Genomic DNA, 16,782 nt, shown 5'->3' on the forward strand with positions numbered 1-16,782 from the left:
ACATATCCTCCATCCCATAGTCCCGTGCCCATATACCCATCATACATATCCTCCATCCTATAGTCCCGTGCCCTTATACCCATCACACATCCTCCATCCCATAGTCCCGTGCCCATATACCCATCATACATATCCACCATCCTATAGTCCCGTGCCCATATACCCATCACACATCCTCCATCCCATAGTCCCGTGCCCATATACCCATCATACATATCCTCCATCCCATAGTCCCGTGCCCATATACCCATCATACATATCCTCCATCCCATAGTCCCATGCCCATATACCCATCATACATATCCTCCATCCTATAGTCCCGTGCCCATATACCCATCACACATCCTCCATCCCATAGTCCCGTGCCCATATACCCATCACACATCCTCCATCCCATAGTCCCGTGCCCATATACCCATCATACATATCCTCCATCCTATAGTCCCGTGCCCATATACCCATCACACATATCCTCCATCCCATAGTCCGGTGCCCATATACCCATCATACATATCCACCATCCTATAGTCCCTTGCCCATATACCCATCACACATCCTCCATCTCATAGTCCCATGCCCATATACCCATTATGACATCATCATCACCATGGCAACCGTTATGACATAACCGTCACCATTGCAACCTATGATGAATCAGTGTCACCATGGCAACAATTGTGACATCATAATGAGGGGCGGTGCTTGATACACACACACTTTTTCCCCATTATGTAGATAGGGGTAAAATTGTTTGGTGAATTGGAACGCGCGGGGTTACAATTTTGCCTCACAACATAGCCTAGGACACTCTCGGGGTCCAGACGTGTGACTGCCAAATTTTGTGGCTGTAGCTGCGACGGTGCGGATGCCAATCCCGGACATACATACATACACACACACACTTGAGCTTTATATATTATATATATATATATATATATATATATATATATATATATATATATATATATATATAAATAAAAGATAATTAACCAATAAATATATATATAAAAATAAATAAAAAAGATAATTAAAAAATAGAGTAATACTGTATATATATCTAATATATATAGCTCAAGTGTGTGTATGTATGTATGTCCGGGATTGGAATCCGCACCGTCGCAGCTACAGCCACAAAATTTGGCACAGTCACACGTCTGGACCCTGAGAGTGTCCTAGGCTATGTTGTGAGGCGAAATTGTAACCCCGCGCGTTCCAATTCACCAAACAATTTTGCCCCTATCTACATAATGGGGAAAAAGTGTGTCAAGTCCCGCCCTTCATTATGATGTCATAATGGTTGCCATGGCGACGCTGATGTCATCGCAGGTTGCAAGCCCCGCCGCTGATTATGATGTTATAATGGTTGACTATGGGATGGAGGATGTGTGATGGGTATATGGGCACTGGACTATGGGATGGAGGATAATTATAATTTGCTATAACTAACCACAGTTAGTTACTATGCCCGGGCAGCGCCGGGCTCTTCAGATAATATATATATAATTAAAAAATAAATAAATATAAATAAATAAATATATACAGTATATAAAAAATAAATATAAATATATATATAGAAATACAAATAAATAGGAAAGATAATTAAACAAAAGATATTTATATAAATAAAAAACATAATTTAAAAATAAATATATGTATATTTATATATTTTTATATATATATATATATATATATATATACATATATGTACTGTATACTGTGTTTGTGTGTGTGTCACTACCCAAATTGGCCACTTGGTGGCAGCAAATGCCAAGTTAAAGAATTAATCAAAGCCAGCCACTCATTGATTATGGAGGGTTGACCTCTCATACACTAGAAGGAGATTCTGCTGAATTGTATGTCAGTGCGTAAGTACAAAATTGACTCATACCCAAGAGACAGGAGGAGTGTGTGAATGGAGCGTCGCTAGAATACAACCCGTATGTGCCAAGGTATGGAGAGACCACCTTCTGAATCAGTGATTCCAGGTTCAGATATTCCTCCGACACACCCTTAGATTCATGGACACCCTGTAAAGCAAAGAGAACAGTCAGTGCATAGTTTTCAGACGCACCAGCCGCACTAATTTTCTAATCTTCATATGCCTGGATACACAAATGCAATTATCAATGTCCCTATGATAAAACTGGATAAAACTTAGAACAGGAAGAACTGTCATGGGGCTTTGGACTATACTGTATACACCACTGGTTCGAGAAATGACGAAAAATACTATGCAATAAATGTCTGATCCTTCTGCTTTCAAAATACTGCAGTGCTTAAATAAAATCCCCGGCTAATTCAGAAGCTATTTCTATGGTAATCCTTCCTTGTGATTGCTGTGTAATTAAGAGGGGGTCAATAGGAAAAAAAAAAGTTACAGTACTTTTCCATTACAGCGATTACAGTTTACAGCTTTGGATTCGTCTATAACGAAAAAGTAAAGACCATAAAAAGCGTTATTTCCAAATGATAGGTGACAACGGGCGGATCCCCAAAAAAGGGGCTCTGAAATGCCCCTTTTGAATGGCGCAGTAACAGGGCATTACCACTCAGTGGGCAGACACCCATTGATCTACCTGCGGATAGGTGACAACTTTTTGGGAAATATCGCTTTAACTGAACTCTCTTTGAGTCTATGAGACATCGGGCAAAACTGTAATGACTGGCATTTTGTACGCCAATCTGAAGAAATAAATACACTGGAGTAAATTGGGCTATATTGCGCGCTGCTTCCTAAAGGTTTAGACTCTCCATTCATCTGAGGTTTTATGCCAGAATTATGGCATAAAAAGCTTTGAAAGTTGGAAAAAATTTGGAGCAACACAAAATTTGCCACATTTTGACATTTTCACGCCATTTTCGTCCAACTCTAACAAAGTGGGAGGACCAAGGGGCGCGACGGAACGAGGCGGCCCCAGTTCATCAAATTCATGGCAAGCAATGGTGTACTTTATGCCACAAACTGGAGTAAGACTTGTGGTGAGGCGCACGTCACATTTCAAACATGCCGGATTTATTAATTGGCATGCGCTGCTTAATGAAGCGGGAGCGTCTGACTCCAACATTCCTTTTCATAAAGACCGACATTTTGGCCTTGATGAATCAGCGTCTTAGACTGTCCTAAAGTCAGAAAATTAAATCCACAACTCCTTTGAGCGGGTGAATATGTGCTCCAAAATTTGCAACATTTTCTTGTATTATAAATCTGTCCAAATGTGTTGGTCATGCTCCCTGCTGATACACCACACTCCAATTCTTCAACTTTGGGTAAGCATATTGCACATTTTTATATTTTTTGAGAGTTATGGACCACAGTTGCCACCGTGGACCACATTTTCTCAATATGTGAACATTATCTTTAAGACGTAAATATGTTGTCACTAATGAATCAAATGTATAGGTAAGGTGGTTATTATAGACCTATACAATAGATAAAAAAATATACTGCATATATTTGCTGCTTAGACCAATCAAGATAGAAAATCATTGGTTGGGTTTGTGCTGGAACCCATGGCGGTTCCCAAAGTATGTTTCAAGCACCCAACATATTAGTTACTTCTCTTTATTGTTAAACATATTTATAGAAACAAACATGACCAACAATTAATAATTTCTTGGTTCTTCAGATAGTGTCCACATATTCCACACCACTATATATACTCATATCAGTTTTTGTTTGTATCGGAGCTCAATGATAACATACATTTAGTTGGTAGTCTTCTTTAGAGCTGTATTACAGCTTTTTTCCTAATGAGTAACATTCTGCAGAAATGGCTGTAATATTGCGCCATATGGAAGCATGGTGTGCCAACAGTTATAAAATGAGATACTATATGGACAATGTGTGCAAATATACAGACTGTGTGCATGTAACCCTGCAGTGTTGTAAACATTAACTTTTTTTTTTTTTTTTAGCACAGAACATAAGGGATTACTCATGTATACCAGTAAAAGTACATGGTTAGGGGGAGAAATTGTAGAGTGGACCACATTCTAGAGATGTTTTTGGCTAAGGAACACTATGGGACTATGCATATCATCAAAGACCCTTTTTTGGACCTCACTCTCTTTTGTAACGTAAAACCTCCTTACTTTGGATCCGTCCCCACACATGGGATCCATTAAATTCCAGAACATGCACACGTGACTGGTAACAGGAGGGTTTTATGTAACAGTTCGGCTCTGTATATACTTCTCTAGGTCTCTTCCTGGAAATTAATGATTTATATTTCCTTTTAGGAACAGTAAATGTATTAAGAAAATCTACAGCCGTTCTCTATTTCTATCCTCAGAAATATTTTAGGAAAGCATTACATACTCATCTACTTAGTGGTCTCAATGGACACAGTTGCAATGTAAAAGTTTCTGTGATCGCTTGCCAAAAGGTACCAATAGAGGAATACATAAAAATCACAGGGGCCCAAAGCTAAAAACTCAAAATGGGACCGAAACCCTCACTGAGAACTCTGCAAAATATGCTACACTTCAACTAAATGACCAATATTCTGTTGTTTTTTTTTTATTTTTGTCTAGAATTCTGATCTCAATTACTTTATATCGGTATAATGAAGCTCTTATTTTCCGTTTTGACAAATTGCATAATTCTATCTGCATGCAGTCACCAATAGGGGGAGCTAATTGCATATGGATTCATATACGAATGGTACTGAAATGAGTTGTCCTGGACTGTGCCATTGATGACTTATTCTGAAGTTATATCATCAATATCACATCAGTGCAGACACTCAGAACCTCAACCAATCAACTGATACCTACAAGAACTCATTGTACAGAGCCAGAACACCATAGCTCCATTCCTTGTGTAGTAGCTCTTATTGGGTACCGAACATCAGTTCCCAATAAAGTGAAAGTAATCTGAGCTTGCAGTACTTTAAAAAAAGCTACTAGAACAGAACTGTTTTGTTTTTGATTCATGTACTGTGTACTTCATGTAACACAAGATATTACCTTTCTGGTAGGGGTGTCGGGCCCCTGGTGTTCAGATATTGATGAATTAATGGAAATAAAGGTCATCAATATCTCAGTTACGGACAACTCCTCAACTGCAATAGGAGCCACATAGCTCTATATGGACGGAACCCCTCCTAGTTACAAACAGGGGTGACCGCAGATCCCATTGCAGTCCCCTTCCTTCATAATCTGTAAGGTATTGGCTTACATGATAGCATGTAATTATAGTTAACCAACATAGGTTCAGCATGCTTTTGGGTTAGAGATATGAAACCATTTAGCTTTGTTAAGGTAAAAAATGTATGTAAACCTTACATAAGCAGAAACCTATCTGTTACCATGACTAACAAGGGTGGCAGTATTTTTCTTTCACAATGGATCATGACATAACCATGTTCATTTAATTGCTAAATATTAAGTCATATTATTAACATAGTGATCCCAAACAATAATCAGCCATGGGCTCATGTTCAGGCCTCACGCAGTCATCTCAGTTTGTTGACATCTTTGACATTACTGACAATTATACAGACTTAGTCACCATAAGGAAAATAAACCTTATGTTATCCTGACTCATACCCTTCATAAATCAATGTAATCAGAAATAGAAGGATCTGTTAATAATGAGTTTAGTGATGACATTAGTAAAAGTGAAAGGTCAAATTTAAAGGGAACCTGTTACCACATTTTTTAGATTCAAAACCTTGTCTCCTAAGACGGCGGACCGTCCACATGACTTTTCACAGTTCAAATGGTTTTTCACTTTTGCATTTTTTAAGTTCATAGACAAATTAGTTTTAATTGACAAAGTAGTCATGTACCTGGAGTATTAGCAGCATCTGAATGATTGAGGGTGGCACACGAGCTCGTGGGCGGGATAAGGCATCGTCCAGTTTAAGATTTAGGGTTATTATATTTCTGAAGTGAAGCAAAGCCAGCTGACGGATCGAGGGCTCCTTCCCCTAGCACAAAGAAACAAGTCACAATAAATATGGTAATAAAAATAAAAAATGTACATTGAAAGCAAGCATAAATGCTAAATAATGGGTCTAAAAAGGGATTAAAAACTATTGTTATCCTTTGGGTATGCCAGTCTTGATCCAGGGGGCACTGGAGTTAGATGCAAAAAATTCATTAAGAGGTGTGTGCCAACATAATATTGCAAGACCATAACCTGTCCTGCTAAGCTCCACCCATTTTAAAATAGTTGACAGAGCAGGCTCAAAAATGGCAAAAATCACAAAACTTTGAGTTTCAGAAAAGTTTTTCAACATTTGAAAAAGTTTTACTCCAAATTTCTGGTGCAAACTGTTGTCCAAAACAATCTGAGGGGCATTTAGCATTGCACTTGAGACAATTTTTTGTACAAATTGCGACACTTCATTGTTGTAAATGCTTAAAGGGAACCTGTCATAAAGATTAACCCTCGTAAGCCGTCCATATGGGCATGCAGGTCATAGGAAGCTGAATAAAATGATGCCTTGATATATGCGATCCGATGTCTTATTCCAGAGAAATCCATGTTTTTCTTAATATGTAAATGAGCTGTTAAAGATCTATGGGACATAGATCTACCCGAAAATCTGCCTCTAGAGCTTATTTTCAATAAAATGGGGTGTTACCAGTGTGAGACATGTAATGACTGACAGTCTGCTCTCCTGATCTACATATCTCATACTGGTAATGGGTCGCCCTCCCAGAGCTGTGGGGCACTCGGTACCGGGCCGGTGTCGGCGGGATGTGTCACAGCAGCGGTGACCCGGTCCGTGGCCCTGGGCGCCCAATTAATGGGGGGAAATTGAATGGTGGAATGTAGTTAGATGGATAGTTTGTGACGCCACCTGTGGTGTTCGGCAAGGGAGGTGTTAAGCCGACGCTGCATGCAGATCCGCTGGGACTGATGGTATGGTGCAGCAAAGATGTAAAAGCTCCCCACAGGTGAAGCTGTAGTCCCAGGGCAGTGTAGATGTGGTTGGCAGCACTGGGATGTAGCGGTGCCGGAAAGGTAGGAAGCAGACAAGACACAGCGGGGTGCGATTTCTGTACCTTTACTTGGTAAATGCAGTCCAGGGTCCTGATTACAGATGGTACTGGAGCAGGCTAGCCTGGAAGCAGCTCAGGGATTCTCTCTCAGCAGAAGGGCTGTGCAGTCTCCTTCCTAGTGCTTACTTGAGGGATCTCCAGTACTGAGTTACACTGGAGTTCCTCCTGTCAGATGTTCCCAAGAACTCTACTTGTATGGCAGACAGCTGTAGCCTGTTCCAGGGACTCCTCACTCCTAAGTCCTGGCTCACTATCCGTGTTGCTGTTGTGCCCTCAAGTCTTAGATGGGAGTAGGGCATTTACAGCCTTCTACTCCTCTGGTGTCTGCTGTAGGACCATCAGTGTCCATACAGCCGTGGAGACCAGGCTCCAGTTCATGCGCTCTTACGGGAGATGAGCTCTTCCTCTCAGCTCTATCTCAGCGCTCCTTCCACACGTCTGCACACTTCACCCTCCGCAGACTAACTAACCACTCCTTCCTCTTGGCCCTTAGAGAGCACTCCTCCCCTGAACTCCGGTTCAGAGCTCCCCCTGCTGGCCTGGAGTGGAACTGTGTTGCATGCATAGATTGACTGCGAGAGAGACCCGTCATTGCCTCCAAGCCTGGCATTACCCTCCCTGGAGGAAGGCAAAGCCACTGTGGCGGCCATACTCCTGGGGGCGCCACAGTAACACTCCCTGAAGGCAGATTCTCAGGGGAGATCTATGTCCGACCCATAGATCTTAACGTCTCATGTACATATTAAGAAAAACGTTTATTTCTCTGTGATAAAACATATATCAAGGTATCGTTTTACTCAACTTCCTATGACTTGCATGTTTTTGATAAATGTGGACTTCTGTGTCCAAACACTGAATGAAGTGAAGTAGCTCCATTTTGTCTGTCTCGGAGAAGGAAATTCCAGCAAAATCTGATACATGCAACCAATGAGCGTTGTCTGTCGGCAGCATGTTTGCCAATTATTGAAAATTTCATGGGGTACGCACTTACCCCCCAACCTCGCTATGCTTTGATTGGCATGACAAAATTTCTTTTTTTTACATCTAATACACCTTCTTTATACTACACCCTCTTACCTGGACAGGGTAGAAGATGGCCTGTAACATGGGTAGGACATCGCTGAAGAAGAAATCCCAGGTTTCCGCTAAAGAATCAAGGAGTTTTTGTCCTACAATAAACAAAAGTAAAGTATTCAGAGCCTCGCAGTAATAGTACTACTTTGAAAGTGTTGTCCATGATTGAAAAAAACAAAAACAAACAAAACATGGCTACTTTCTCTCAGAAACAGCGCCACCCCTGAGAATAGGTTGTATGTGGTATTGCAGAAAAGCTCAATTCATGTCAGTTGCAATACCAGACACAACCCATGCTCAGTGGTGATGCTGGTTTTGATAAAACGCAACCATGATTTTTCTAATCCGTGACATCCCCTTTAAATAGATATATGGAGAAAAATGAGACAAATTAGCAGGTTTTTGAACAAGAATTATTTAGTGGGAAGTAATTTCATGGAATTTACAAACTCTATGTAGATATTGGCTCTGGTGGTATTTGAAAAGCAAAGTCTTATTTTAAGGGATTTTACAATTGTTTGAAAAAGAAATAAAAAAAAGAGGAGCAAATGTTTTTAGAGCAAATTGACTCAGATCTCCTATGTTACCCTATCTAAGGGCAGCTTAGAATAGAGAAGGAGAAACTGAGCTCGGGGATATATAATTTTCTATGATTTGGTTCATTACTTTTGTATAAAAAGCTGCAGAAATGCAGGATTCATAAAAAAGCCTTTGAGTCCTGCTGACCACGCCCTCACACTGCTTATTGGCTCTTTTTTTACAGCTGCCAATGATTGGGAGTGGGCGGGAAGAAGAAGGACTCACAGGCTTTATTTTTTAATGAACACCTTGTCTTACAAAAATACTGAACCAAATCATATAAAATGATATATCCCCGAGCTCAGCGTCTCCCCCTCTAAAACATGCTGCTCTTATATAAGAGATCATAGAAGACTTGACAAAACTGGTATTAACAACTACTGCTACCATGAGCCCTGGGTCTAAATACCCTGGCCGAAACAAAGTGGATTGTTGGCATATCCAAGGTCAATGCAAGGTGAAATGGTTAATAAGAGGAATATTAGAAAATTTCTGTAAAATAAAGGTGAAAAATCACTTTCAAGTACAATTCTGAGTAAATTTGCTCTTTATCGTGGCCATAAAGACTTTTCTTTTCATCTTTCTCGTTAGATTAATAGTCATATTGTTTTACCTTCATAAAAGCGTATCTTGTCTCGCAGGATCACCATCCCCTTAGTTAGAAGCTGATTCTGAAGAGTGAATAGTAAGAACAAAATCAGAATCTAACACGATTACCGTCTCAACCTCCGTCTGCCGGCCTAAAGCATTAATAATGCAAGATGCAGATTTTAACTGGATGGCGAGAAAACTAACAACGCAGCGCGCTGAGAAAAGTAGCTGTGATGTTTTCATACTAAAACTGCAAAATAATTCTCGCTTTATGTGATATGTGACATCCTCTTTCCCTCTCACATCTATTATTTACGCCGGAGAAGGGAAATATAAGTGAACGTACCTGAAGGTATTCTGTGAAAAACGAGCCCAATTCAGTTTTTAACAGCTGCCTGTAACAAAAAAAAAGTGGGAAAAATAAATACTTTGATATTTTCTATACTTTGGAAATAATCTCTTCGGAAACTTTTGTTGGAGAAGATCACATTAAGATGCCTGATCGGTAGTGGTTTGACCGGTAGGACCCGCCCAGATCAACAGAATAAGGGACCACCCCCAGACTCCAATTTCATTCAGCCACAAGACCATGCTCCTTTTAAAGTCTATGGTATTGCCAAGCAAAAACTAAAGAAACCTCTACGGAAGACCATCGACAACTGAGTCCTTTGGATATTCCAAAAAAGGACCTACACTACCTCAATGGTCAAATTCTCTCGAAACTCCAAAGATGATAACAGTGAACACTGACTTGTATCTAACTACTAAGGAAATGTAGAGAAAATAAGACTTCATGTGAGGTCTAACCAAAAGCAGACACTAAAAATCTACAAAAGAACCTACATACGGTATGGACTTGTGGTTTTTGATGAGACCGTGGGAGGTGTTCTAAGAAAGGTTCCTAAGACCTTTTCGTTGGTAACCACAAATACAAAATTGTACCCAAGTACTACATATGAAATTTTTAAGTATTTTAAACCACACAGAACAAAAAGGAACAAAAACAAGACAAAAATGTTGCCTCAAGATCATGTACTCATGTCAGAAGAAGTTATCGGTGAAGGTTTTTGAGTTGAGGAACCTACTGATTTCTCGACGAAAAAAGATTTCCAAATGAGAGAGGGAACCTGATCTACTTTAATCAAAGGAATAGTAATAAACCATTGGTTTACCATTAAAGCCATCAAAATATGGAGGCAAACTCAAACCTGTCCTGGAACCATGAAAAAGTACAACATGGGGAAAATCATCACATAATAATATCACGTACAGTCTTCTTTTTATGAGCAGAAATTTGGTAATGTCGATGAAACAGCAGCAAATAAAAAAAGTAAATGAAAAAAAGTAATCACACCAATGATCGAATACCAGAAAACTTGACTCCGGGGGACTCTTCAAAATGCCGAAATAACATAAACCATGAAATGTTTTATTACCCAATTAAGTGTTGTCTTTAGGTTAGAATTATGGGAACACTGAACCAAGTACTTCGAAGAAAGAAATTTATGGGCTCCTGTCAATGGTTGATTGAAAATGGTGGATGAAGTATTCGGAAAACACTTCAAACATCTACCTGAGGGGGCAATCAAATGGCTATCTGAATGAAAGGGTTTTACTGCTCCACACTATTAGGATTTACTCTTGTTTTTGGTAAACCTTACACAGATTAAACTTATGACCTGGAGGATGTTCATTTCAGTCTCAAAAACAGCCACAAAGAGGTCCACATTGGACCCAAGTCTTAAAGTCTTTCTGTACGTGGTCATACGCATTAGTCGAAAGTCAGCCAAAGCCACTGATTCGAGTCGAACTGGTCAACTATTGACTCTTCCCCCATGGAAGATGTTGGAGGAATGAGTCCGGCATGTTGCCCTTCTCGTGTTCCTCTTCCAACTCATGGGGAAGAATAGGTGCTAATTTGCATTGTCCACTGTATCTAAGCTGTCTGGCTACCTTTGGATCAAAGACAACCTATGATATGCTCTTTTTAGAAGCTTAAATGACCAATCGTAGGAGACTGGTAGCCAATGCACCTAAGTTTTTGGACTGCTTCATAGGATTAATTATCAATGTTAGATCCCTGAAGGTCCAACTTCTGGCAACTCTATTGATCACTTCATCGAAGATGACGTGGTGAAGCCGAGGTGGTACAGCTCCATACATCATGAAGTGACCATGAATGATGCAAGGTCATTAACGGCCACTCAGCCATGTACGGTGCTGTTGCACCTCCAGTGAGTTGTGACTCTTCGATCAACCGATCAGTGATTTTGTCGTGAGACAGCCCATCGCTGATCTCTTATTTATGACTTATCTCTGTCCTATCCAATATTAAAATCCAAGGAAAACCCCTTTAAAAGTACAGCACGTTGTATTTATATATTATATTGTTACAGTTGATTCAATCCATTTGCTCTTAATAAATTAAATAAAAGATTCTTGTCTTGTAAAATATGTGACCCTCCGGTAAGGCTTCCTGTTTATGCTAGATTTATTGTTTGTCGTAGAGGAACAAAGTGAACCCATCCGTGACAATTTTTATGTAATGGCCCTCTAAAGCTTTAGATGTTTATGTCGCCACATCCTATTAACCTGTGGAATGGTCGTATAACCAATGGCCCTTGTGATGAAGACGATTATAGATTTATAGCCAATCCTGTCTGCTTAATAAAAAACTAGGAAGAAGAGGCAACGAACATTTGCTCCATTAAATTAAACTGTTTCAATTAAGGAATAATTACACTGGGGAGCAGCAATTACGTAGATTTTCTTTCACCACTGAGATAACGAGGGTCAGCTAATTCCTCCAAAAGAAACCCAACGGCAAAACGAAAAATAATCACAAAATTAGTTACAGCCTGTCATAACAAAACAAGCCTAGTAAAAAAATTATGGGTCAAGCTTTTGACCACCAGTTGGCATCTAGGAGGGTTTTCCCGTATTCTCCACTCTAAAGGGGAAGGAGGAAGATCAAATGTGCAAGCTGGGATTTTCTAACCCACTTCTATTGCCCTGTTCTTGTTAAAAGGTTTTAAGGGTAAAGCAAAAAACTAAAGCTATTGAATAAATTAATTCAACCAATTTGCTAATCTTTCTAATTTCCGACTATTACTTTTCAACTTTTCATACATTGTTCTTGGTTTCGGAAAACCAGGACTCCATAAAGTGCTCAATTGACTTGACTTTGTGTGTGTTATTTTGAGATTCCCACCATCTGTAACATGTGTGCCAATTTGTGTACCTCGGTCTCTGCTTTGGCCGCTAGGTGGTGGTTCACCTTTGTTGCTGGTGACACGACAGCAACAATCCTGATTTTGCCCTAGGTCTTTTGGTGGCTGTCTTTAATTTTGGTCTAGTATGGATTACTCCTTCCTGAGAGCCAGCTCTGGGTTGGACTGTCCACAATTTAAACCCCTGAAGCTCTGACTTCCACTGCCAGTCAATAGTTGTGATTACCTGGTCTATAGTTCTGTTCTATGCTTTTGTTGTTTAATTTTGATTTGTCCCGTTCTTTGACCTCGGCTTGTTTATTGACGATTCTCCTGCCTGTTGATTTATATCTCCTGGTTCTGATCCAGTTATGTGACTATTCTTCTTGCCAGCTTACTTCACCGAACAGCAGCTGACTCCATAGCCCCGGCCTAGGGGTCCCTGTGAAAGTTCAGATCCCTGTACAGAGAGGTTATAGGGTGTAGGCCAGGGCAACCCCAGGGATCTGTAAAACAGAGTAGCTAGCTCCATTCCTGATAGTGGTAGCCATTTTAAGGTGCCATGTGATGATGAATAGTGCCCTTATGACACCACTTTGATGGTAATCTATCTCTAGCGGTGAATTCGAGTTTCTCAGTGAGAGACATTTCTGAGATGGGTTGAAGAGATTAATTTTTGAGAATCCTAGAGGGTGGTCCTAACTTCTTGTAGTTCCATTAATGATATCTTTCAGTGGGTGGTATTGCGTGCACCAGTTCAGCTTTGAAGGGACATTACACCTCTACAAGATCTGCTGACAACCTATGGGACCTGGTGAACTAAGGCCAACATGGCAAGAAGCAATACATCAGATAAATGAGGCTGTACATTTGATTCCTATATATATACTCACAGAGTGCAGTTATTCTTAGAGATGTCCTTGAAAATGACTATGTAAATGAATTGTAGAGAACACTGACCTTCCTGCAGTCATTTAAGATAATATTACAAACTAAGCTAAAATTTCTTGGGCTTATACAAAATTGATGTCCCTCTCGATTGGCCACTTAAAAAGATAAATTTGCTGGCTCGGACACTTTAGGAAGAAGAAAATGTCAGCGTCGAGTATGGTTATAGATCGTAGCCGGCAAAATGCCCACTACCTACAGTAGATGTTGGACTTGGATCAAATCGATTTTCTGCACGTTTTATCACTTGCCTATTTGAATTGTTACTTAAGAAAAGCTATAAAAGAAAGCAAAAATGAAATTGGGCTATTGTAATGTGAACAGAAACCTAGTTAGTCTATTCACAATTTATCACCTTGAATTCACTCCAATCCTACAAGACTGGACTTTTCTAATAATTATCTCAAATTATTAATCTTCTGTTGTGTCCACCAAAAGCCAGTCATGGTACAAATGTTCTTCATTCTCCTCTCCATAAAAAATTAACCTGCATTTGATTTTATTGGAAACTCAGCTAAATCCATTTCTAGTTCTTCTGGACCTGAGGTTCTCAAAATATCTACTTCAGCCTCGTCAGCCAGAACGTGGCTTTCTTGACTTTACTTTTGTAGTTGCTCCAGATGTTCCAAGCAGCATACCGACCAATAGTCAGTGACTTCTCTTGGGACCTCAACCCAAGAATCCCATTGAAAAACACTATACCTTACGATGGAGGTTCTAGGGTGAAAAACGCTGGATCTCTTAAGGCCTCCATACACTGTAGATCAGTGTTCCCCAACTCCGGTCCTCAAGAGCCACCAACAGTTCATGTTTTCAGAATTTTCCTTAGTATGGCCCAGGTGATGAAATTATTGCCTGTGCAGGTACTGCAATTATCACCTGGGCCATACTAAGGAAATCCTGAAAACATGAACCATTGGTGGCACTTGAGGACCGGAGTTGGGGAACACTGCTGTAGATCAAAGTTGTCAGAGCCTATCGGTTTTGTCTGTACTGGTCAACCAACGGATGTGTGTGAAGTCTTCCTGACTTTCCACTAACAGATGATGTTGAAAGATAGAAGGATCAGGCAGTTGGAATTTTACCACCCGTTCTTTTTCTTGGGGAGATAAACCACTGCCAAAGGTGTTCAGGAGTGGCTTTCGCCTCATTCCCTGTTGAAAACACATGAAAACTCTGAAGAGCATTTGTCAGGAGAAATAGTGATCTACCGGATGTTTCATGTGTATTTCAGGCTATGGATTCCTCATCTCAGTTCAGGCAAAGCCAATCCAAATGTATTTTCAGAATCCACTTCTACGATGAGAGTCAAAACACTACTATCAATGTGACTATGGTCTACAAACAGGCCGAAGATTTCAGTTGCGGCAATGCCGAACCAAACGTGTTTTCCAAATTTGTCTCTACGGTGAGAATCAAAACACCATGGTGTGACTTTGGTCTACAAAGAGGTTGGCGATTATTATGGTGTGAATGAAAGGTGAACAAATTTATTATAGTGGAAATTAATTGTACTCGAATTTTACAAAAGGACTCGCCAGAATTATGATTTTTTTGGTAATTTGCACAAATTCATCCAGCTGGCCATCATTTTGCTAAACTGTATAGGGCTAGCAAAAGTGTGGCGCCCCTGAGGCTCAGTCGCCACAGAGGTACTGCACCTTCTCCTAAGGTGTGGTGCCCCACCATCCAGGTAAGGTGGGAACTCCCGACCACGCTCCACACCTGCATTCCACACACAGGATAGTTCAGTGGGGCCACCTAACAGCTTCAGGCGGGGGGTTAGCAGAGCAACCCTCGTGGAACCCTGCTTCGTAACACGAGATGTGCTGGGAGGCGGGTGGAGTGAGATGATATAAAAGAGTGGGAAGAGTGAGAGTTAGGGGTTAGTCAGTTGGTTAGAGGAGAGAGAAGATGGGTGTCTGTGGGACGTGCTGCAGCAGGTCCCAGTGATCTGGGCTGCTGGCATGAGAAAGACTAGAGAAAGAGACTGATAAGATTGATAACCTCAGTCGCCACAGAGGTACTGCACCTTCTCCTAAGGTGTGGTGCCCCACCATCCAGGTAAGTTTGAGGCTCCTGACCACGCTCCAACACTCGCACCCCACACAATAGAGTAGCTCAGCATAACCACATTGCGGCTCTTTGCTTAGAGACAGGCAGAGCACCTTTGGTGGTTCCCTGCTTGGAACACTAGACGTGCTGGGAGGTGGGTGGAGTTCAGAATATATATATGAGCGGGATGGTTTAGGATGACAGGTCAGTCTGACAGGAGGTCAGTGAGGAAGGAAGCCACTCGGGAGGAGTGGGGATCCCTGGAAGAAGGGATGGAGGAAGGAGTGCTGCTGCTGCCTCAGTGACCTGAGCCAGCTGGCACGGGAAAGGAAAGGAAAGAAGGAGAAGGACGTTGACCTGAAGCCTGATATCATAGAAGGGAAAGGACAAGTACGGAACGTAGGAGTAAAAGGGAACACAGAGGACGTGGGTTAGAGGAAGAACCCTGCCTAGAAGTTCTAAGCGCAAGGCCGGGCCCAGTCCCCGAGGTTGTACGAACACTAATGGTTCTGCAGCAGACACCGGTGGAGTAGTGGGCTGTAAATGCACTACTCCCATCTAAGACTTGAGGGCACAACAGCAACACGGATAGAGATCCGGGACTTAGGAGTAGAGAGTCCCCGAAGCAGGCTACAGCTGTCTGCCGTGCAAGTAGAGTTCTTGGGAACATCTGTCAGTAGGAACTCCATTGTAACACGGTACTGGAGATCTTCACACTTAAAGGCGCTATAGAGGAGACGTTCAGGAAAGGCACATAAGTTGGCGGAGTGTGGAAGGGAGCATTCCATCTTGCCTGGAGTCCCTGACCCGTAGGACACGGCACAGAAGCAGGCACTACAGACTGTGAGTAAAGCTTTGGAGCTACATGCCCTGGTGTCCTCCATTCCTTCCTGCGTCCGTCCGCCTGACACTGCTACATCCCCTGCGCCAGACAATACATCACCTAAGTGTCTCCACATCTACACTGCCCTGGGACAACAGCCCTGCCTGTGGAGGGCTATACCATCATTGCTGCACCACACCATCTGTCCCAGAGGATCTGCATGCAGCGTCAGCTTAACACCTCCCTTGCCCAACACCACAGGTGGCGTCACGAACTATTCATTTGACTGCATTCCACCATTCGCATCTTCCTATTACTTGGACGCCCGAGGCCACGGTCCGGGTCACCGCCGCTGTGACACATCCCTCTGACACCGGCCCGGTACCGAGTACCCCACAGCCCTGGGAGGGCGACCCAAAAGCTAAAAATAAAATAAAAAAATAAAATCTAATACCTCATCGCTCAGCTCCTGGTCACCTCTGCTGCTTG

The 16,782-nt window shown here is 41.5% G+C and overlaps 1 protein-coding gene across 8 annotated transcripts in view; it reads right to left on the reverse strand.

The window, feature by feature from the left end:
• ARHGAP8 (Rho GTPase activating protein 8) overlaps nt 1-16,782 on the reverse strand; it is a 160,842-nt gene that overhangs the window by 73,974 nt on the left and 70,086 nt on the right. For 7 of the 8 annotated variants that reach the window (XM_073567682.1, XM_073567681.1, XM_073567678.1 and 4 more), the window contains 5 exons: nt 9,605-9,653; nt 9,281-9,338; nt 8,092-8,183; nt 5,793-5,933; nt 1,889-2,027 (listed from right to left, as the gene is read on the reverse strand). In XM_073567682.1, the coding sequence (XP_073423783.1) occupies nt 1,889-2,027; nt 5,793-5,933; nt 8,092-8,183; nt 9,281-9,317 (409 nt within the window). In that variant the 5' untranslated portion in view covers nt 9,318-9,338; nt 9,605-9,653. The remainder of the gene's footprint in view (nt 1-1,888; nt 2,028-5,792; nt 5,934-8,091; nt 8,184-9,280; nt 9,339-9,604; nt 9,654-16,782) is intronic. The other variant, XM_073567684.1, reaches the window with a different exon arrangement.

Source organism: Dendrobates tinctorius, unplaced genomic scaffold (genome assembly GCF_039654945.1).
Source record: "Dendrobates tinctorius isolate UK_male_01 unplaced genomic scaffold, ASM3965494v1 ptg000020l, whole genome shotgun sequence".
In the NCBI taxonomy this organism is placed as follows: domain Eukaryota; kingdom Metazoa; phylum Chordata; class Amphibia; order Anura; family Dendrobatidae; genus Dendrobates; species Dendrobates tinctorius.